Source organism: Coturnix japonica, chromosome 1, assembly GCF_001577835.2.
Source record: "Coturnix japonica isolate 7356 chromosome 1, Coturnix japonica 2.1, whole genome shotgun sequence".
Lineage (NCBI taxonomy): Eukaryota > Metazoa > Chordata > Aves > Galliformes > Phasianidae > Coturnix > Coturnix japonica.
In genome coordinates, this window is record NC_029516.1 from 53609027 (window position 1) to 53633260 (window position 24234).

The 24234-nt window shown below is 39.5% G+C and overlaps 1 protein-coding gene across 1 annotated transcript in view; it reads right to left on the reverse strand.

Moving 5' to 3' along the window:
• PKP2 (plakophilin 2) overlaps positions 1-16076 on the reverse strand; it is a 38283-nt gene extending 22207 nt beyond the window's left edge. Inside the window, exons 1-4 of the mRNA XM_015866396.2 lie at positions 15515-16076; positions 8507-8619; positions 5579-6276; positions 1900-2038 (exon numbers count right to left, since the gene is read on the reverse strand). Of these exons, the coding sequence (XP_015721882.1) occupies positions 1900-2038; positions 5579-6276; positions 8507-8619; positions 15515-16061 (1497 nt within the window). The 5' untranslated portion in view covers positions 16062-16076. The remainder of the gene's footprint in view (positions 1-1899; positions 2039-5578; positions 6277-8506; positions 8620-15514) is intronic.
• Positions 16077-24234: the final 8158 nt, after the last annotated feature.

Here is a 24234-nt window from a genome sequence, read left to right on the forward strand (position 1 = left end):
CAGAGCATTAATCACTTGGGCATGATACTAACCTCTGGGCTTTTGTATGATTCACAGTTAAATCCACAACTAAGGGAGGAATCATATTTTAGTAATTAACGCAAGAGAATTAAACTAAATCACTGCCAGCTCTGCCACAGATTTGACTTTCTGACAAGACATTTGATTGCTCTGTATTTTAGCTTCCATGTTGGTGAGATGGATATTTGAGATTTAACTCTGGAACACTCATAAAGTGCTTTGAGATTTCTGGATGTAATGAATTCCTGATGTGCCAAACTGTTTTGTTTTGTTTTTTTTCCTCGGCAGCCAGACTGGTGGGAAAATAATATTTTTCCCTGTCAACTTCTATGCATGTGGTGAATATATATTAAGTAAAAATGCATTTTACTTAGTACTTATCTGTGGCATACTGAGAAAAGAATAGTTAACTTCAAAATGTAGACAATTAAACATTGTAAGCTCCTCAACTACTGAATCCCACATGTAACAAAGACTACTCTTCAGTGTCTGATTTTTAGAAAATGGGGTTTTGGCCCCAAATGAATGAAGAATTAAGATGTTATTTTACAGCAGCTTTAAGGAGGAAACATATAGTCTCCAAGTTCTACAAGTTGTAGCAAATGATAAATTCAACATGAGCTGTGATGTGGTATAAGCAAGCCTTGGCTCATTTAGGAGTGAGTTTACTATAGAAAGTACCTTACTTTCATGTAAAATTAAGGACTGCTTCCTCCAGCATCTAAAAATACCATGTGGTTTTGTGGACAAACACATATTTGTGTGGAACTGACAGCATGTGAAAGACTTAGAAACCTAATACAACTGTTTGAGCAGTCCAGAGCTTAATGATAAGAGGAATTCAGTTTGACTGAGAGGTATTGGGTTCTGGAAGAAATGAACTGCAACAGGGCCTTTTGCTACCTTCATGCCCTGACAAACTACATTGAATGTCCACCTTTCATCTCATCCAGCTGTACAAAAGACACAGTTTCTCGCTACAGCATTGCTGATATAATCTATTTTGCTTTCACCCAACCATCATCTACGTTCTAATAGAAATAAATACAGAAGTCTATATCTAAAGGTAAATGGAGCATAAAACACTTTGAAGGCACATCAACCCATTTTATTTCAGTAGATAAGCCAGTTTGACATGGATACCTTAGGGTTTTGTTTGCATATTTGTTTTTTACTAAAAAGATTTATCCAGGCTTTCTGTTGGTAGTTTGAAGTTTAGTTGCAGCTTTTACAAGATAAGTGGTATTATTTGGACCTCATGTGCAGAAGAGAATTTACAAGTTATTGACTGACCTGTCTTACTCTCTGGTAAACAAAGTCCACCAAAATACAGTAAGACCACATGTTTAAAAGAAAAAAAAAGCCACTAGACTTACAAAGTATCAGGTAACAGGAAACAAAGCATTAGGAGAGAGAGGAAAAGAACTCATGCTGAATGTGGAAACAAGATAAAGTGAACAAGAAAAGAACTTAGTTTGCAAAGGGAGATTTAGTTACACTTTACAAATAACTGGCATGGATATAGTAAATATTCTTGACTGTCTTCAGCAGCTTGTGGTATCCTTTTTTAAAAAGTTGATCATAAACATCTGCAATTGCAAATGGTTTAGATGAATTATTGATGTCTTTTCTTACTCTATGTTTCCATGTTTCCTATCACAAAATGCTGAAGACCAGACTTTTGCTAGCATAGACCAGTGCTACTCTACTGATTACTCTTCTGGTTTAAAGAATCTGCAGCAAAAAGCATCAGTATATTTTAGGGAAAATATTCAACACCAGTATCCTGCAATGTTTCTTGGACTGCATTTTCTTGTGTTGGTACAGTACAGTAATTTGCTCTACCTGACTAAAACTTGTGTAAAAACAGTCACTTACTCTTCTTCTGGCTTCTGCTTTCTGGAAGCATTCGTGCTGTATGAAAGTCACTGCAGTAAGTATCCGAGGTGCTGACTGTGTATTTTCACTCTTCAGTATGCTCACTGCACGCTCTAGAGTCATCTCCACTTCTGGGCTCCTTAAAAGTACAATTAGAGAAAACACAGTGAGGAAAGACTAGAAAAATCATTATTTAGCCTGTGAACCACCTTGTTAATTAGCTTTTCTTAGAAATTTGTTTCCTTACCAACATTATAAATGTTTTAAGAGATACTGATACTCTGGGGAACATGCAAATCATAAATTGATTTGTTGCAGCAATGAGACATTCTGGACAAAACAAGTCACACTTGAAATTAAAAACAATATGGAAACATGAGCAGGTGGAAGAACTAATCAAGGAGGGCTAAAGCTGAGTTGCAGTGTGACTTTTACTTTTGTGAAGATGTTTTTCACTTTTTGTGATGTTTTTCACAGCAGTGTGAGTATATTTTTTTCTATTTGTTTTCATGCCTTTCCTCAGACTTTCACATCTCAGCCTATATATATGCAGAGCTCAGTCCCTGACTTTTTTCAAATGTGCAGAAGTTGCTTTAGTTTAAAACAGATGGCAAAAGACTTTTTCAAGTAGAAGAGAACAAAACCACTTATTAAACTAAGTAAGAACATCACATCTGGTAGGATTAAAAATATGCATGTCCACCTTCTTCTTCATTGCCAGTGTGTTAGATTCAATAACTATTACATTACAGAACCATATCAAAATTGGAAAGAGGTCACCACTCCCATTTCCTTCCTAGTAAAGGAAACAAAACAATTAGTGGCACAGTCAGGTGCATTAGTCCTGGGATAGGCAAGGTTTACTTTTGGTTTCAAACACTCTCCACTCAGAAGGAAAGAAAAATAACAATATATATGTATATATATAATACATATATATACATAATATATATGTAAACATATGTATAGTTATATTTCAAACAAAAAAAAATATTATAGAATCAGCTCAGAGATGGTCCAGACAGGGCCAACTAGGCATTCTGTGAACCGTGGCAGAGGTAGTAAATTTCATGGTAATCATTTCAGTAACTATATCTAAAATTAGAAATTATGATACTATTGATTTCTTCGGTAAAACAATTGTTTGGAAAACAACTTTGCTTAAAAGGAAAAAAAGAAAACAATGTTATCTTCATCCTCTTCTCTGGTGGCATTTTCAGCAAATATGCTGCCTACACAGATGCTGACACATGCTTCTGCAAGAAAAACATGAAATGATGGGGACAGTGTGCTGACACTGTCATTGAAGAGGTTAAATCAGATTGCAATTAGAACAGTGGTTAGTAATTCTAGTGTTCTGGGCTCTACTCTGGCAACGCTTACATCTTCCAGATTTTCACTTACTACAGCTCTGATTTAAAATAAAGTAGCTATTAAACTACTTCTCATTACAAGTTGGATGCACTGTTCAGAACCCTACTTAAAAATCATAACCAATGAGTAGTGGAAAAAAGGTAGATCATGTTTCTTGTTAGTCTCTTTAAGAGAAACAGAAAAAAACAGTCTTTTCAGGCATGGGTTTTAGCCAGTCTTCTTAAACTAACAAGGTTTTCATGACCATATTACATACTGTGTACAAGGAAGAAAGCTTACCTGAGTGTTAGTCACTGTAATAACTTTAGAGCCCTTTGACTTAGGCTGATACTCCTTCAAAAGCAGTAGTCAGAATCTTTCATGTTGCACACTGCCATAGTAGGAATACTTTCCATTGGATGAAAATAACATTTGCATTCACTAAAGTTTTATCTGACAATAATATAATCTTTCACTCTTAATGGTATTCAACAAGTTGAAGCACCCCAACTTGTCAAAATAGAATTTGATGAAATTATTCTATCCTATCCTCAAAACAGTTATGGGCAAACCTAAAGACCACATGGCTAATTAGCTGACGTCAAGCAGAAGGACATTCAAGCAATGGTTGTTAAACAGTACAGTGATTTGACAAGTTGTGGCCTCATCTTAATTATGAGGATATTGTGAAGTTTTTAACTATTCTGCTCTACCAGAAGATGCAGAGATAGCACCTCTATGTTCTTTCTTCTACTTTGACCTTATAGCACAAGTTATTCTTCTATGGAAAGACTGCATATTGTGTATATAATTTTAAATTCTATACAGATCTAGCCTAATGCTTCTTATCAATCTTACAAAACTATTTTACATCCTCTTAATAATTAAGTCTTACCCTTGGAAAGTCCTGTGTTGTGATTTGCATTAAAAAGTACAAATTTATGGAAAAATCAGATTGATTTGAAAATGAGCATACCTTTACTTGTCCCTTGCATTATTAAAGGAGCAACAGATAAGAGAGAATATATCACATAATGCAACCTTAAAATCAAAAAGAATGGGAAATGACGGGAAATGTGAAGTCATTAATAATGCTTTAGACTGAGAATTCTTGATGGAAGAAACTGTACTTCTGGTGGAATGATGAGCTCAGGTGAAATATCTCTAATTTGACAGCAGTGTGTTCTCCAAAGCAAAATTTGCTCTATTATGTTTTAAATACTTAATTCTGAATTAAACTGTGCGGTAGCTGAAAGTTGATGAACTAAAATGCGCTGTAACCAATGCAAGACTTCAGTGTTAAGCCCTTGCAGTGATGAGAATTGCAAAGCATCTTATTAAAAACATATTTTAGACATCTGAAAAGTGTATGATATCATACGTTATTGTATAAGCAAACATAACAAATATTAACCTCAGTCAGCTGAAGTGACCATAGTTTTCTCCCTTGTAGGAGTCTAGTGATCCAGTTTTCTCAGGGAATTATCGTGCACACTGATTTCTACCAGTCTCTCACTAAGATAAACTGTTGTTGTATTTTACAGAAGCCTTATTAAACTCTAGGTGGACTAAAAAGCCCCCACATTGCCCTCAAAAACTAGCTCTGAATCTGAAGTAAAACTAGTTTATTTGAAAATTAAACAAATTACTTATGAGTAAATGAAATAGAAGTACTGAGAAAAATGAAATCTGTAAAGATTTGCAAAAGGAACTTCAGAAACTTTCAATAGAACTTCAAATCATTTTCCTTTGTAACTTACAGCAGAAGTTAAACTGAAAATTGGCACTTAAGCAATTACACTGTCAAACAGATTTCTATTAGGTCACAAATCTACCACATGCAGTTCAGCATGGTCCCAAGCAAGTCACAATGACTGAAGATAAACGTTTACATCTGAAGGCATGAAAAACATTTTGGCTGACATTTCTGCAGGCAGACATCTAGATTCCAATGTCTGTACCTAGAAAAGAACAACCAAGACTGCTTGTACAAAAGACTGAATGTCAAAATAGCTGTCTGTGATGAAATTACCTGTTTTCTTAGGAGCACAGTATTTGCCAATACATTACACTGTATTGTCATTTAGTTTGTATATTTCTCGGGATCTACTCTGTGTCTCCTCAGATGTATAACTCTTAGCAAAAGGTGATCCCAAGCATTGTGGACCCTTCTATATATATAAACACATACTTTTTTCCTCTCTTTCCTCTGTTGCACTAGAAGTGGATTTTTACACTGCGTTGGCCGTCAGTTTACCTTCCTTTCTCAAACAAATCTGTTCTTTTCAGTTGTGACACTGAGCCAAGAATTCTTCGTTGGACTTACCCCAGCTGAGATCCATTGATGGTGGCTTGTTCACTCTGCAGGAAACCATTTCTCCCTGCTGCTGCTGCCATAGCAGCTGTCATTGTCATCCTCTTCCCATCTGGTTCTGCAGCAAAACTGGTTACTGAAGCTGGTTGGGAAGCTTCCCTCCTGGTCTGTGTGCTTCTGAAGGTATTTTGGTGCCAGCTGGACCTTAAAGATTGCCTGTTCTGAGATCCAAAATGGGAAGCAGTTGGTGATCTCACTTGTCCCATCGCACTGCCTGAAGTCAGGTAGTTTTCCTTCTCTAACAGGTTGGTCATACTGCGACTGTTGCCTACTTGATGGTACAGAGATACAGGGGGGCTAAGAGGGGCACCATCAGGGATGGTGCCATTAATAGCCCCCAGCTGAGAGTGCCTTTTAAAAGAGCGTCCTCTGCTCATTGTATCACGAAGAGTGTAACCAACAATCTCAGACCGAGCATATCTTGGTGGGACAGTCCCGTTGGATCTCCTATAATCTCCATGCCTTGGGGAGAATCCAGTTGAAAACCCTCTGTCATAGTGAAAATCATTGGACACATATGCCAATCTTTCAGGACCTCTCTGGGGTGAAACTTCTAATCTCTTCAGAGGTTGTCTTTGAGCTCTCCCTTCCACTGCCTTGTAAGCAATTCTTGTCCCCCAGCCATTTGTATAAGAGGATGGTGATGCAACCTGTCCAAGAGTGTGTAAGAGAAAAGGAATCATGGTAAGATCACGGCATTTAGGATTAATAGCAAAGAAACCAAACCAAAAAAAGCTAAAAATGTTAAGGTCTACTATAAGAATAAGAAAACAAAATTTGAACATTACCAAAACTGGATATTAAATGAGATTCTGCAACACTTCTTCATATCTGCCTTACAAACATAGGAACAAGCATGATCTAAATATAAGGAGACAAGTCTAGATTGCCATCATTAAATCAAAATAGCAATCAGTTACACTTGGTAGAGAAAAGTCTGTTGGTTAATGGAGACTTTAGTTTCAGTTGCAAACTCTTTGAGAATTAATGTTCACATCAGCTACAGAAATGAAATTCAAGGCTGTCTAGTAGAAGATAATTTATTAGTCAGAAACTAGAACAATATATTAAAATGCCTGTATATTGTTACAGTGTACAGCCAGAAAGGAAACTGAGAGGCTCTCCTGTTCACTTAGTGGTAGCACCTACTGAAAAAAAAGAAAGGAGATATTCCCTTCCCTGTTTGTTTAGCTGCTTCCTAAAAATGAAGGAGATCCCATAACACTACAAGGAAGCAAAAAGTCATGATTTTTATTTTGGTGGGTGAGGATGATAATTTATCATCCTCTTGTTTTCCAGTTTTCTCTTTTCTCAACTCAATAAACTCAGTTCTTTCAACCTCTCTTTTTGGTTGTGCCTTCAAACGTTTTATTGTTCAAATGATGTATGGGTTCTCTCCATTTTTTCTACCTTTTTGTTAAACTTTTATGCTCTAAATTGGACTATTCAAGACTTTCCAGAACTAGATCAACTTGGCAGACTATATGCTTGACACAGAGGAGTGATGGCCAATATTTTATTTTATTTTATTTTATTTTATTTTATTTTATTTTATTTTATTTTATTTTATTTTATTTTATTTTATTTTATTTTATTATTTAATCAGTGAATGTAATGGCACCCAGCTGTGAATGTAACGGCACCCAGCTGTGAACCAGAGCCCCATACATTTTATTTTCATGCTGTGTTTAGGTATTATATTATCACAGGTATTTTTAAGGTAAAAGTGAAGTTTCCCTGAAGTTATTAATTGAAGGGGGGTACAGCTTAACAGATAGTGATCGAAACCCCTTTTCTTTATTGTTGAGTAGTCACTAAACATGATAACTGACTCACAGAAGGATAAATGGTTGCTGAATCTAGAAGGCTGAGCCTAGAATCACTGGATATATCTGTTTATTATGCAGGAATTATGCAAGTATATCTTTATGTCTTCACTGAGGTAAAAAAATGAATGCTTTGTGAAATACTAGACCTTGTGTATTTTTCTGGCTTGCATGGCTGCCTGGCAGAACAAATTGTCCTATTTCCTTTCTTTCCCCCCCCCGCCATCCCCCCACCCTTTCAGCCTTGAAAATTTCTGTGGGAACCACCACATAATAAGTGCTCCCTCAGCCATATAATAACTGGTTATGAGCAGAGTCAAAAACCCTGAAGAAAATCAATTATTTCCCTTAGCATTTAGGCCACAAACCCAAGCAAAGAGAGTCAAAAGAAGAACTGAAGCTGTAATCAGACAGCTTAGAAACATTACTGTATTACAAGGACTGCTGAAATTCTTATAATACTAGAACAGGTTACAGCAGGACTGCTTAAAATGATAAGGAACACTCTACATGACATTTTGAAACTTATGCAATGTTTTGCTGTGGCTTTGGATGCTTAATCCTTGAACATCTTTCACAACATTCCCATCTCCTATCCATGTCACTCTATATGTTGCAGGACCATGGAACTTCATCCAGCAACTTCTGTTTTGCTGGATGCAGGGCATCGTGGCTTCTGGCCACTTTGGGCAATGCATGTGTTGACTGACTGGCAGCCTGGTGGGAGAGATAAAGGCCTGACTTATAACAACCTCTGTCTTAATGGTGTGTTAATATGAATTTTCATTTCCTAACCTTATGCCGTTTCTCATAAAACCAAGATGGTTGCAGAAAGCCCGTTTGTCATACTGAGCTGAGTTTGGTCAATAAGCACAGAAGTCACAAGAAGAGGAAAAAAACCACATTAACTCAATTAAAAAAACCCTCCTTTTCTAAAAATTGGGCTTTAACAAGTGAACAAGCAAGCATGCAAACCTTGCTATTATTTGTGTTAACAAAATAAATAAACTATGCATGGTAATATATTTGTTACTGTTTGTTGTGTTTTCCTCACCTGGTTTGGCTGATAATATGAGAAACCATACTGAGATCTTGGTGAAAAATCATTTTCAACAATCCCCATGTTATAGACACGTTCTGGGACACTGGAAGCACGATGTAAACTGCCTGTAAACAAAGACTAGTATTAGTAAGATTTTAACAACACCCAGAATTACTATAAAGGACGGTTTCCAGTACTAGGGTAATGACTCATGTTATGCTGTCAATAATATGTATTAATTGAAAGTCAGACAGGGAAAAGATGGAAAGATGTTTGCAGTCAGTATAGCACATTCAAAACATAGTTACAATTTCTAAGGTCATGGTTCATATCTTCAGTTTCTCTTTTATTTTACTTAGGACATATTTTTAACTTTGAGAAGTCTTACCATTATTCATCTACACAGTGAAAGACATTTTAACACAGCAGGCTGATATTTTTAATATCCCAGGTAATGACATATGATTAGGTACTGAGAAAGTGTATCACCTTACAGCTACTGAGAACGTTTGTCTTTCATTGTAACCACTTTAAATATGGATGTCTTACCTGATAGTCCCACTCTAACAAACACAGCACGCATGACTGAAGCTAAAACATTGCAGCTGTAGATTGCAGCTGAGAAAACTGGGTTCATGTGTATACCTTTGTTCCTGCATGCCCCAGAGACACAGTTTTCACAATTACTAAAGAAGTACAATAACCAAATGTGGACTATTCACTTCATAGCTGTCTGCTGATGTCTGTTCTCCCTCAGGCACTAGTTTAACGATAATATACTGAAACAGGTAATGCTTCACTAATCTTAGTGCTTCACCCAAAGAACATGAAGAGTCCACAAACACATTCTGTGGCTTATGGAGATACGTGGTGTACAGTGCTGAAAAAGAAGGGGAGTTCAGTGATGCTTTAAAACTGTACCTGTAAGGTTTACTAATTTAACAAATATTGTAGAAGACCCACAGTATATCTGCTTTGATAGATGCTTTCCACATCTCAGTTTTGAAAATGGAACAGTGCACTGTGATTATTTCTTTCATTGCCTTAAGCTTTATAATAGATACAGTTGATGTAATTGTATACAAGATTGCAGTGGTTACTATGAGAATCTGTGTAGAGGAATTTAAAAAACCAGGTTTAAGGAGGTGACATAGAAGCTGAAAGCTAAAGGCAAGATATACCTCAAATCTGTCATAAATGGAGTCAGTGTAGGTTGCAGAAGTTTTGTCTGAACAGATGATTATGGCTAATAAAGAAACCGGACATGAATGTTCAATATAGGGGATACTGCCTGAGATACTACAGGAAGGAAATCAGCAGAAGAAAATCATTAACTGATGGAAGTCTCTGCTTCTAAAAACATTAGGAGCCATATACACAAGGAAATTCAGATACCAAAAACAACAGGCAAGAGCCTGCTGGGATTTTTGAAAGCAGCTTGTGTACATGTTTCAAGCTGCTGAGGCATTTGGTTTGCGCTGTTAGTCCTGTGGATGCATTAGGTGCATGTAGGCATCCCTAAGAACCTCAGTATTCCTGTGTCTTTCATCATTACTGCATGCAGTCATTAAAAGCTTGGCAATGTTGAAAAGAAACACACTCATGTAACAGAAACAACTTGCGAATGATTCTCTTTATCATGTAACTACCTGGATAAATCCAGATTTGCATATAACATGTAAGTTGAATGCAATCATTTGAGGTCCAGTTTATTCACGTTTTCCAGCTGTTTAATCATATTTTCCAATTCTTGTGCTTTGGCTATGCAAAACAGATTTGAACATGTATTAGGTGATTTGTTAAGACACATTCATGCTAACTTTGCATCAGTGAGAGTGGAGTGATGCGGCCCAGCCAAACTCATGATTTGGACTGTATGAATTCCTTCATGACATATAAGACTGTCACAGCCCAAGGGTTACTCAACTACATGACAAAGCAGTTAGCAGGAGACTGTTGTTTTCATATTGCATAAATTTCCTACCAATTTACGCTGACATACAAATCTGACAATTCATATAAGTCTCTCATTTTTATGACATAATTGCCCCATTAACATACGATTTCAGGTGCTCAGTAAGATTAAACCATACTGCCCACGTTTGCCTTTTAAAAATTAGCTTTACACACTGCTACCTATCAAAGTACGGTCATATAATCAGTCTTTACATAGATACTCATAGGACTGTTTCTTTCTAGTTAGTATTTTTTTGTCTTATCTACTTAAGGAGCAATTATTGTTATTTATCTTCTTCAAACTTAAAGATAGCTTGAGTAAGTCATTTTGGCATGTTTTAGTTAACCCTGAATTCTCTGTCTTTATTAAACAAACAAAATAATTTTGATAACAGAAAAACAATAAATCTGTCCATGAACCAGCATAGGGTAAACAGTTTCCCCCTTAGTAAAGCAAAAACATGTTCAGCCGCGAATTGCAACACTCAGTTATCTCTGGCTTTAAGTGGCTTCAAGCAGCCCTTTCTTTTTAACCTTCAGCCTCCCTGTTAAACCATCCATCAGTAAACAAAACATTTTTCTCAGTCAGAGATAAACACAGTAAATGTTAACTTGAGGAATTTCACTTCGCATTTTTGTACCTCTTGTTTGTTTGCTCTTACCATAGCAGTAAACTATTCTGACAGCATTTTACCTGAAGATTTATTAGGGTGACATAAAACGTAGATTGTGAGATGGGGTGTCTGCTTGTGTCAAAAACTAGTGCGCTACAGGAAAAAGTGGGAACTAAAATGCTGTGCCTTTCCATTAGCTATGAGATGCAGGATAGGCCATCTACTCAAAACTTGCCTCTATCATCTCAAACAGCAGCCATACGTAGGTAACCGAATGGAACCTTTTATGACGGTCTCCCCTTTCTTCAGTCAGTCTGAACTGAAGGAACTCAAGAACACTGGCCCCATGGATGCAGTCAGTGGCGGAGGAACACTAACTCTTCTTCACACACAAAATGAAAACTGTACAAAAATCAATTAATTTCACAACAGCTATGACAAAACTGTGAGATCTGGCAAAATAATTACACTATCAGGAAGAAACTGAATAGTTAACTGAGAAAATAGTCCTATTCATTTTCATGGTGGCTCTTTTAAAGTCTCCTTAGGTGAGCTGGTTCCACATTTCTAAAGGCTTGGAAAGTTCCTCCCCAGTAATCACTGGCTATAGCTGCAGACAAACCAATCATCTCCTATGTGCTTGGCCTTTGAAAAGAACAACAGGAAGCATCTCTAAGACACACAGCGTTCAGAAAAGGCGATTACCTGTTAAGGAATTAGGTGTAGGATTCCTCCCAAATCATATGCACTGTTACCTCTCAGTTGTCTTTTTCAGTACTTTTGTACTTGAATGATCACTGTGAAAGCCAGATTTTGGCTTTAATCCCTCTATTGCAGGAAATAATGAAGTCATAAACTATACACACAAGTCTATTGAGGACTGTGGTATTTCCACACATCCTAAGTGCCTACATGCTGAATGTCTCTTGTCCACTGACGTGGTGGGAGGGAGGTTATATCCTTGAAAGACACTTGTAGCATTCCTGTTTGTCATCTTTTAATCCTTTTTTATACTTCATCACTCACAAAGGACTGAGCTAGTGGCATTTAGTAAAAGTACATCAAAACCTTCACTGAATCACCTCATGCAGAGAAGAAAGAGCCTTCTTTTTGATTATTCCCTTTCATCATAATGCCAGAGCATGCCTGGTCTCAAGTGACATTACAACTCTGCACTGGTCATCACATTCACACAAATGCTCAAATCTAAGACTTACTTTTTTCCTTCTGGCTCAGAAATTAGCAGTGAGGAATTTAAGAAAGGCAATAAGAAGTATAAGTAACCAACAAGGAAATTTTTATTTCCCTTTTCCATGAAGACACAAAATCACTTTGAAGCATGGTCAGAACACTCCTACAAATCCCTGAAGCAAGGTAAAGAAAACTGCTATTAAGAATTTCAGAAGTGAATAAATGTAAGGAAAAAAATAGGGTTCTAATAGTAAGTATCTAACGCTGTTGGTTTAGAAATCATATAAGCTTAAATCCTGTTTTCAAATAAACATTCCATATTTATGAAACCGTGTATTAGAGAACAAACACATCTGTACATAGATTATCAGTCCATTTAGGCTCGTGAGACATACTACTAAATTTTGTGTTCATCTTTTACAGCAAAGCTGGCAAGGATGCAAGGGTGAAGGACTTTGGTCCAGAGACTACACTAGAGAAAAAACAGAAATACCACTGATGAATTTAAAAAGCCAATCAAAATCCGAATTGAACAAGATTAGATGGAAGTAGATTCATAAACTGAAACACACAACGTATAATCAATACAATGACAAGCACCAGTCATTAACATATAGGTACCGTAACATTTCCATTTTTGAACAACATTAAGAAATTTCGCATGGCTGTTTTTCAGTGCAACATAATTTTTTATTTGCAAAGGTGCAGCAACTTATCAGCTGGAAAAGTTACAGCTGTTGTTAAACAACTGCTTGAAAAACCACTAGCAATGTTTAACAATGTTTCTAAAATAGCTGAGAGTTCATAATTTTAACTATCTGGCAGCAGGAGGAATCCTCAGATCTGGCGATGATCTGAATTTCTATTATGAAATAATAAAAAGTAAAGACATCCTTAATAGGGGATGCAGGTAAAGGCATAAATCAGCAAGCAATATAGAAGTGGAAGGCAAAAATACATTTTTTCCACTTGAAGATAATGATGAAGGCCAAATCTTTAGTCTGAAGCTTCAAGGAGAAATTCTGCTGCTTGACAATGTACTTCTTGAGGCTTCAAAGCTTCTAGTACAGTAAGTGGAAAATGAGTGTGCATAGATGATACTTGGTAAGACCTTTACTGCCACTGATTTTTCATACCCTGTTGTTCTGTCCCTGGCTAATTTTAGGCATGCATGTGAATGCTCTGGTTAGGTATGTGCTAAGTACCTTGCTGAACAGTGTCTGAAATACAGATAGGACATTATATCACAGGGAGCTGCTTCTGATGCTTTTAAATCTCTCTATTATCTTCCCTGCAACTCCAAACAATGAGACTCTTACTTAATATATCTAGAAAACTGTTACAGAAGTGAAGTGGGTACTTTTTTTGCATGTTAAATAATGCATATTTTCAGATGCACCTTCCATATAAAATACGCTTTTCAAAGCAAAGTGAAATGTTGTTCTGGCCTTCTATGAAGAAAGCACAGTGGGTCAAACATATTTTTCAGGAAAGACAGCATTTTAAATGCATTATAAGCATTTGATACGCATTCTAGATATTCCTTATGTTGTACATGAAATGCATTCTGATTCTGTTTATTTCTTTTGAGCTTTGCATAGGGACAAAATTTGCCCGGTGAGCTGTTCATTTCATGCACAAACAATCCATCTAACAGAAACGATATTTGCCACTTCTGATCCTGAAGCTTAAAGTTTCGGAGCCTCAGAAATGCAAAGTATTCAAACACTTGATCTCTATAAAAACAAAGCAGACAAAGACAATTATCCCTAAATCCATCAGGTCTGTTAACATATTCCAGAGAAGTTAAGATGAGCTGGAAAGATGGGAATTTTGTCTTCATAGTTTTATCACAGTTTAGATATATGATGTTAGGTTCACAAAACCATCTTGTTTGTTACCCATTGCTTTTAAATGCCCTCTCCATGACGTTCCTTTCCATTGAGTGAAAAATAAATGGAATTACTCTAAAAACTGTTAAGAAACCTCACTGAAGGGAGTGCTGCCAGCCTTACAGGTGTAGATAGCTGCACAATGCACAGCTGTGGGTACCTGTTTATGTGACTGTGTGTGCCTCATTTGTCAGAGTATGTCTGCACCTGCATTGGATTCCTTTAGCGATGAGGCATTTTTCAGATGGGAATCAGAATTACAAGGAAACATTCGTCTACCTGACAAGACAGACGAGCAAGTTATGGCCATAAATTTAAAGACACTGTGCTCACAGCTTTTTGCACATGAAAGGTGAGGACTTCTATAATTACAAACATGGGAACAGTGTGTATAATCTGTAAATCCATCATATCATAGAATTATAGAATCGTTATGGTTGGAAATTAGCTCTAAGATCATCCAGTCCAACCACCATTCCATCCTCGCCATGCTCACTGACCACATCCCTTAGTGCCACATCCACACGGCTACTGAACACCTCCAGGGACAGTGACTCCACCAGCTCCCTGGGCAGCCTGTGCCACTGCAGCACCGCTCTTTCTGAAAAGAAACATTTCCATACATCCAACCTGAACCTCTCTTGTTGCTCCATGAAGCTCTCTCATCTTTTTGCCGTTACAAGGGAGAAGAGGCTCCCCTTCATTCAGATAGCTGTAGAAAGCAATAAGGTCTCCCCTGAGCCTCCTTCTTCTCCAGATTAAACCCAGGAATATCTTCCTGAGTGAAAACATGATTAGAAGGATTAAAAGTTTTCATAACTTTTTTTGGGCCCAGTTCTGCTGAGTGCCATGGGGCCGCAGCACAGCAGAGCAGCTCTGCAAGCAGGCCTGGCCTTCTGGCCATCAAACCTTCTAGCACAGATCGCTCAACTTCAGTTTGTATCCTGCATGCCAAAAAGCAGCCAAACACACTTCTGCCAGAACTACAGCTCAATGTTTGCCATCCACGCCTTTCCTAAAGGTACTTTGCCAAACCTCCTTTCTCCACATTTGCTTTTACTTAGAGGTGAAACCAGAAAAACCATTTCCGACTCTACTCCCCAGCTCATTCTGCAAACAAGCCCAGTGAGCGCAAGCAGGGCCGTTGGAACAAGCACAACCAGCGGCTGCCGGATTAGGAGCACTCTGGCTCCATCCATCTCTCCAGCAGCACTAAATCCTGAGCAACTCCCACAGCTCACAAGTTGCAGCAGTTGGGAGGGAGAAACTTCCCCCTCCGGAGATGGGCAGCGTGAGAGAGCTGGGGCGTGCCCCAGAGACCCGGGACCCCGGGCCCACAGCCAGGCACGGCTCAGGCGGGCACTCACCGTTGTACAGCGAGCCTCGGCTCTTCCTGGCCAGCGTCTGCTGGACCTGCCGGTGGATCCGAAGCGCCTTCTCCTCCCCGCCCGACAGCTTGAGGCCGGCCTCGGAGGGCAGCGCCAGGCTGGAGCTGTCCAGCTCGCCCAGGATCTGCTGGCCCAGCACGGTGCGGATGTAGCCCTGCTCTCCGCCGGGGCCGCGGCCGGCCATGGGTGCGGGCGGTGGCGGCACGGGGCCGGGGCCGAGCCGCACGGAGACCTGTTGCGCCGCCGCTTCCGCGCCGGAGTTCGGACTGCTGCTGACGGACGGGAGGGGTCGGAGCGGGACGCACCCCGCTCTCAGTGCCGCCCCAGGCCCTGCCCCGCCCGCCGCGCAGGTGCCAGGCACGGCCGAGGCCCTCCGCCTCCCTCCTGCACAGTCCCCGCTCCTCCCGTCCCCTCCCCTCGCAGGCTCCCGCCGTGAGTTTGGCAGCCTGGAGAGGCTCCGGGGCCGTGCAGCCGCGGAGAAGCTGATGAACAGGAACGTTCTAAACGCGTGTGTACGTTCACACATCTTACACTAACATTTAAGTACATCTGTGGTTTACACATAGCTTACAGACAACACGTGTTTTGCATATGTGTCTGATCCAATTTGGACATGTGAAATGTGAAACTGTTTTCACAGTCTCTGGATGTGAGGCAAAAGCTTTTGGGTGGGATTGCGTTGGTGTGTCTCTAGGGAGGTTTCCCTGCTGCTCCAGGCTTTCCTGAGACTACGGAGAGCTGAATGGAAGCACTCTGCTCTCCATCCCTTCCTAAAGGGGAGATGAGAGAATTCCCCAGATAAAGGCTGGAGGAAACCCAATAGACAAACGTCCGTGCTTGTGTTTACTGTCCTGAGTGGCTTTGTACAGCGGAGACAGAGCTTGAGGAATAGGAGCAGCACAGCGGCTTCAGTTGTCCAGCTACGCTGGGACACAGCACGGAGCTGCTGGCTCAGCAAGCTCTGTGATTGCATGGGTCTGAAAGGAGAAGGGAAAAGGAGCAACCAAAGTCTTGTGAATAGGGAAGAGCAGACTGTCACACTGCACTTAGTTAGCAAAGGAGATAGACCAACCAGAGTTGTTTGATTTAAAGACAAACAAACAAACTGAAAACAAACTGAAAACAAAACAGCAACAAGCTAAATGTAAAAGCTAGTGGTATTTCCTAAAAGAAAATGGCACTGGGATGATCCCTGATTAAGGATAATGCAAGAAACTGCTCCAGTTCATTACCTTAAAATTCAGGCTGGGGGAAGGACTGACCCCACGCATAGGAGTCTCCCCTGCAGTATCAAAATCCTTTTGCCTTTGATTTACTTTTTGTCTCTCTCTCATTTTTCTTTAGGAAGAGGAGAGGACTCTGGCCTGGCCTGTCACTGGTCTGGCTAATGTCATCCCCTTTGTTCTTATGTGGTGTATCACAGGATTTTTGGAGGGTATACAAAAATAGTTTCACTAGTTAAGAGAGGTGGAGTGACACATTCCCTGCTAAGGTAACATACAGGAGCTGAGAGCCTGGAGATAAACTGTGGGGTACCTTCTGGGAAAGGAAAACAGGAATTTGTGAAGAGGAAGAAGCTGGAGGTATGTGTCAGAACTGCGATGGGCAAGCCTAAAAATGTAACAGAGAATTGAAAGGATAAAAAAGAAAAAGGAAGAATGGGAAGGACAAGGCAGGAAAAACAATGGGGAGGACGCATCACAGCTCAGAAGGAATGTAAACTATGCTAGAAACTGGTAGACCCTCTTACTATATATAACACAGAGAGTCACAAAGGCATCTCCAGTAAACAATAGATACTATGTTCTAGTTGGTCGTCTAGAACAGGCAGGCACAGATGAGGGAGAACTGCCGAGGAGATTAAAAAACAGGTTTAAAAATGTGAAACATTTCCTTTCCTTCTCCTTTTTCTGCCCTCTTCTCCTTTCCTGAGTTTCAGGACAAACAACAATAGTTGACACTAATTTGGTTTCACACATGAAATACACTTCAAATAGACTCAGGATTTAGAGAATTATCCCATACAGTGTGTCCTCAGATGCTGCTGAATATTCAGTGAGATTTCTGAGACAGATTTCTTCCCCTGAATGCTAAATGGAAAGATTTTGGGGGTGTGTTTTTTGCTTGTTTGTTTTTGAGGGGGCAGTACATTTTCTTTCCCAGCTGTTCAAAACAATTCTTAGATAAGAACCGAAATAAAGATGAATTAAGGCACTTTCTACTCAAGGAAAATAACAAGATTCCATGTAACCAACTGCTCCACCAGTACCCATTATTTGAAGCTGACTTATGTTTTTTGAGAGCAGAAGCATTTATCAGTGCCATTTGTAGAATCAGAGCACCGTAGCTGGAGTTCTCCTTGAATGGGTGGCAACATGTGAGGGGTGCATGATCTTCAGTTTTTTGAAAAAGAGATTTAATTATGATGCATACATTGACTAAAGGGAAAGTATCACATACACAAATACCACAGAAGAACACATACACTAGAGCTGTGGTAGTTGATCCTTTCACTCTTCTTTCTCTTCCTTCCACTCTCTACCCGCAATATGACTGACAGAGCAAACTGGTTTTGAGGGCACTCTGAAAACAGATCACTTCAGAAAGCTTGGAGGAAACTGGTGTAAGCATGAATATTGATGCGTTCTGTTTAGCTTTGAAAGAGCTTAACAACACAGTCTTAATTTTAAAGACAAACAAAATTCCTATGTAAATCTCCAGGATCACCTGGAGAATTAAATGTCATTCTCCCAGCACCTTTTTGTCTTTGTTATTTATGCAGAGCTTTGGATACAGTGGTTAGAGGTGTCGTATACAAGTGCAGGCTAGTCAGGAATAGCTGAGTTGTTTCTACAGCTGGCCTATTCGTTTGAATAACCCCGTGTAGAGAAAGCGAACCCATTCCTGCCTTAGCAAAGCAAAACCCTTGCGAGGACGGAGCGGCCGCACTGCCACCGCGCGTTTCCTGCCTGGAACAGCACGACCCTGTGCCTTGCTGCCTTTCCTCTGCGGATTACAGCCTGCCAAGCGGGTCTGTATCGGGACGAGGGTGAAGTCCGTGCTTACAGACCTGCCATCGCTGTTTTATTGCAACTGTATTTGTCAGAAGGGTTAAAGATGAAGTTAAATCCAACCGTCTTTTGCAGTAGACACAGATGACCTATGCTTTTATGCAAACATATCCTTTTCTCTAATCTTCACGTCCCTTTTGGAAGTAGAGGAACAGAATATCATCTGGTTTTTGTTCTGGAAGATAATTTAAGGTTGTTTTGTTTTTGGTTTTGTTTTTTTTCCTGAGGCATACAGGGGAGAAGTGTTACCTGTGTGTTACTAAGATGAGTGTGATGGCAGTTCTCTGCCTGATGGATGACAATAAAAGCACGGAGAGCTATCATAGAACATAGCAAGTTGAAAGGTACGCATAAAGCTTTGATGGGGACTCTTTCCGCATAAAGCTTTGATGGGGACTCTTTCTGAGCTGACAGTGTTCAGAGTGGAAGTCTTCCTGAAGAAGGAAGGTGTCCACACATGTATATACAAGATGATGATGATCTGCAGTTCTTGGCACATAACAAATTTTCCCTCGCTCTGCACTTTGGTGAGATATATGTGCAAATGCTGGTGCTGGAAATCCAGCCCCCAACCTAGAGCTGGTTGCCCTTCCTTGACTTGTGAAAGGTCAGGTAGAATTGCTTGGTGGCCATGAACTTTGTCTTATGTGCCAAGAGAACCAAGGGTGGCAAGAATTTGGAATGGTCCTGAAGCTGTAGATAACAGTGTCCCCTCAGGCATATGGATTTTTGGTAATGTGGTAGGGCCCAACTTGCATTATGACCCGGGGGATCAAAGCCATGTTCATTTCAGCATTCTTGCCTTTTTTGCTTTGTTTTCTCCTGTGAATGGAGGTGTCTAGACCTCCTGTTCCAGCTGACATTGGCCAGTGTTGTAAAGTCTCTGCTCGAACTACTGCTGGGCCACAGACCATGGAGAAGCTCTGCATGCTGTCAGTGCCATGTTGAGCTTAATTTGAAGAGGATGGGATCCTACTGCTGGAGATCTCTACTGGGATACACTCAGACAGGAGATATTTTGGGCAGTTCTGCCCAGCACACGTTGTAGGTTGAGATCATGTTCAGATACACAAAGTAGACAGAGTACTGCCTAAGAGAGAGGGTTGTGTGTGTGTGGATGCTATTGTGTGTGATGGCATCCAGCCTTCTCTGAGGTGCTGTGAAAAGGATCTGACACAGAGAGTGAGGCAGAAGGAATAGGAGGAAGTGAGAGCAGGTTTATAAGAGGCCTGGCTTAGAGCCACCTCTGTGTATTGTCCCTGGAAGGTACCAAGCATGGGCTCCTCTCCTTGCTGTGGTAGGGGTCCTGGTTCACAGCCCTATTGGGAAGAGATGTTGAGTGAGCAGGAGAGGAGGTAGAGTTAGACCAGGGTATGAGGCAACACCATCTGCGCACTGTGGCCTGGAGTGATAAGGAAGCAAGTTTTAAAGGAATGTGGTAAAGCCCATTGTTTTCTCTCCAGTGAATGTCTAGCATGTAACATTCCATTGATTGCTCTCTTCTGTGATTCATCAGAGCTGAAGCTTGCCAGTGAAGCAGACAGCACTGATGATAATGCACTGAAGCACCGACAAAGTAAGGGCACAACCTGTCCCTGCATGGTACTGTTTTCTGCCTGTGCCCAACATTTTCACTCCTCATGTCTTGTTACAGGTCATTCTGCTCTCTCAGTTTTATCCTTTCATTCCTAGTCTCCCAGACTTCTTTTTCTTTTTTAAAGTAATCAAATGTAATAATTTAGAAGTGTGATTTTTTTTCACTTTCATTCTAGGCACAGAGCCACGCATAACCATTTACCGGAACAAAAGCTGTGCCCTTCATCTGTCAGCTCTTGAGTGATCTAGGCACTGGGGAAGCAGCCAGAAAAGATGCGGGAAGACAAAATCAAATGGTCTTATCAGATGCTGCCCTAAAAGGAGCAGTAGTGTGATGTGACTTGTTTGCAAGGTTTGGAATGAAAGGAATGAAGCAGAGCTAATTTCAGTAAGCTGCAGTCAATACTGTGAGTAACAGTTGTCTCAGGTGGTAGTTGTTCTTCCACACATTAGCATTTTGGTCACTGCAATATAAGTATATGGAGGTACAAATACTTTTAAGGTGTTGACACAGGAGGACACCACCAGTGTTTACTGAAGTTCTTACTGCATGTAGTGTCTCCAAGAGACTCAGTCTTTATCAGTGCCCTTTTGCTGGTTTGTGCATGTAATGAAAGGTTTTTGTCTTCACTTTATAGTACAAGTAAACAGTATACCCAGATGACTGATGAGCCATCTAACACATGTCAGAAATGGAGGAATTAAATGCTATTCCTGAGAAATGCTGAAAACCAGACATTTAAAAACACTTATTATTGTTCTGCAGCTGATTTTGAATTGTTTGAAATTTGGGTATCCAGTACGTGATAAAGCAGCATTTTAAAATGATATTTTTTTTTCTAGTTGTATTATAAAGGTTTTTACTGATCATATTTCCCCAATCAAAGCATCTTTTGAGCTAAAACTAAATTTTTGTAGAATTTCTTTGGGTCAAATTATTAGTTCCATTAAACTATCCAAATATCTTTTGCTAGTATAGTGAAACTGTAGTCAAAAGGGATGAAGGGATTTAGGAGAACATTTACTTATCTCCTGCTGTAAAGTAGGATTAACTGTATATATGACATAACAGATACCTAATCTGCTTTTAATATGTTTTTAAAGCACAACGGGATACTCTTTCTGTGTGATACTGCTTTTTGACAGCCTGAGGATGCACACATGAAAGATCTATTATACCAGGCAGTCATCTGCATAATGCCACAGTACTGCATCCAAACTAGTTACCGTAAGAACATAATGGAAAGGACTGAAACATACGGGAGATTAAGTTGGAAAAATAACAGTGTGCACATGCATATTCATTTCTGGCTGGATCCTTAACTCTTCTTCAGCATCTTTGTACAAAGAGCAGTCACAAACCTTCCTATTCTGTTCCTTTGGGAAAAGGAAGTCTCAGATAGGCTCCAGCAGCCAGAATATTTTGTAATTGATTTGTGTGTAAATGAGCAGGTCCAGCTGGCCAGCAAGAAATGCTACTGAGAGCTGGTTTGTGAAAGCAGTGATTTCCTGATGGAATGTCTCTATGTCTGCAATTAGTTTTCCAGTACTAACCTTTTAATCATTCTTTGCATGGAAATAATTTCAGGCTTCAGATCATCTTTATCAGCCTCTTCTACTTCAGCTTTATCACTTTTTTACATTTTCCTGTTTTTGTGGTTCTAGACCTGGCAGGCTGGTGAGCTCACAAAGGTGTCCATGATGCTGTAGAATACATATTCTTTATCAGCTTTAGTTAGGAAGATCAAGTGTGCAGACGCACACAAAAATGGAGTTTTTACTGTTGAGAGAGAACTATAGGTCAAAAGAAGCTAAAGAAAAGCATTAAAGAAAAATACAATCCTTACCTGCAGATAGCAAATTTTGGAAGAAATCCAGGTCGTGCTAGTCTGTCTCAAGTGTTTTCAAACTTCCATCAGTTTCTATCCTAGTTTATATTAATAATGTAAAATTTCCTAAGCGTAAATCTAGTCTATATCTTTTATTAGTTTATGGTATCTTGGGCTGAAAGCATCTAGTAGAAAATCAGAACTTATTTCATTCCCTTCTAGTAACAATAGTTGAATTGCTTGCTCACATTGCCGTTGTTCCAAATGTTTCACAAACATTCATGAAATGTTTGACAGTATCACCACAACCAAATTATTTGGCAGCTAGTTCCCTCCCTAAGGTCATCTGTAAAACCAAATGAAATGCGGGGGGATTTTTCTATAAGCATGTTCTAACTGTGGCTTAATCAGTATACTAAAGCACTTTAATGTCCTCCCTCTTTACTCCTTCACTGGATAATAAATGCATATGTATTTATCAGTACCACAGCATTTGCCATCTGTTAATCTAAGTGCTAAATAGTGGACAATCTTTCTATCAGTGGCCTCTTCCTTGCTATGTGCTATATCTCTGAAGTTCCGTATCATTTTAATATAATCAGGAGACTGGGAAGCTGTTGCCTTCTTTGCCAGTTTGTGGAATATTTTAGATAAATTATAGAAGTGTATCTACTCCCTTTTTGCTTTCTGTAGTATTCTTTTTCATTTTCAGTTTAATGAAACTGTAACTACAGGAATATATTTCTCTCATATGATTTACATAACTCTGAACATGCTGTGCCAGCAACCACTGAATTTCATCTCTTTGTCAGGACTAGACAGTAACTACAGATGGGATCTGGGAGCTTTGTAAAGTGCTTCCTGAAAGGCTGAAGAAATCAATCCAAATATATCCCTGATGTGAGGCCACTGGTAGTAATGGAGATACAACAAGAATCAGTATTGGTTTGGTGCCCACTCAATCTGTTGCATTTTGTGTTGGTGGAAAGTTTATGAAAATCTTTATAAAGAAGGAGTCTCTGTAATGTGAATAGAGACTGGGAATTCTTAGTCAAGCTGTGCTTTCTTTTGACATCAGCTAATCTTAACTGATCCTCAGAAATACTGCTGATAATTATTTACTGCTGCTGTAAGAAGCTCATATCTCAACAGGCAATTTAAACTGGACTATTTACTCAGCTGAAGAGCAGGCTAAGCAGACAAGGACTTTTACAGTCTGGGTCTGAGCTCAAAGAAGTTGCAATGAAGTTAAAAAGTGTCTGCCAGTTCCTTGATATATAGTGTCCAGTAATTCTACTGGAGAGGTCACTGAGGGCATTTTCTCTTTCTGATGGGCTTCCTGACAGCCCCTTTAATATCTCTGCTGAAAGTTTTCTTTGCTAGACCTGGAATCAACTGCAGCCAGGAATTAAAATTTCTTCTTCGGCTCTGCTTTTTAACGTAGAAAAGACACCAAAGTCTTCTGGTTGCTAAACCAAGGCTTTGCTAGAATAGAATGGAGGCTGCAGACAGCTGAAAAACATGCATGAGTTGCTTTTCATTAGCTTTCCTCTCACCACTGGGATTCATCCCCAACAACTTCCTTATTCCCTCCTGCTCTGCGTCATTTAGTCCCTTGTCTCTCCATCATGGAGAGATGTTGGAGAAAATGACTTCACATTATCTATACTTTGTTCTTGGGCCCTGAAACAAGATCTTGGCAGTATTTCATAGGAAGAATTTTAAGTGAAGTTTATATAGATCTGTGGTGTTGTAGAAGCTTTCTAGGATTTTTTTTTCATCCTAACCCATTGTGCCAACCAGTCTGAGCTTTTTGAACTACTATTCAGTGCTATGATATGTTCTGCTTTGAGGTGTTGCTGTATGTTAGCAGTAGGTTATGTGACTCTTTTTGGTGCGTGAGCACACACACAGGTATGCACAGACATGCACAGACTATTGATCTCATTCTTCCACCAAGGTGAGTTCACTGAAGAGGAAGAAACCCTCAATTATGGAACAAGGCTGCAAACATTTTTTTCCAGAGACATGAAACTTTTATTCTGTTGTCATTTTGCATGAACAAAAGAGTAAAGAATGAATGATTTATCATTATTACTTCATTATTAACATATTCCCAGAACCACAGATCTATTGTGCTCCTATTATACCTCCTAGTAGACTGCTGTTTACACTGAGGGCAGGGGACCAAAATGTTTTGGTT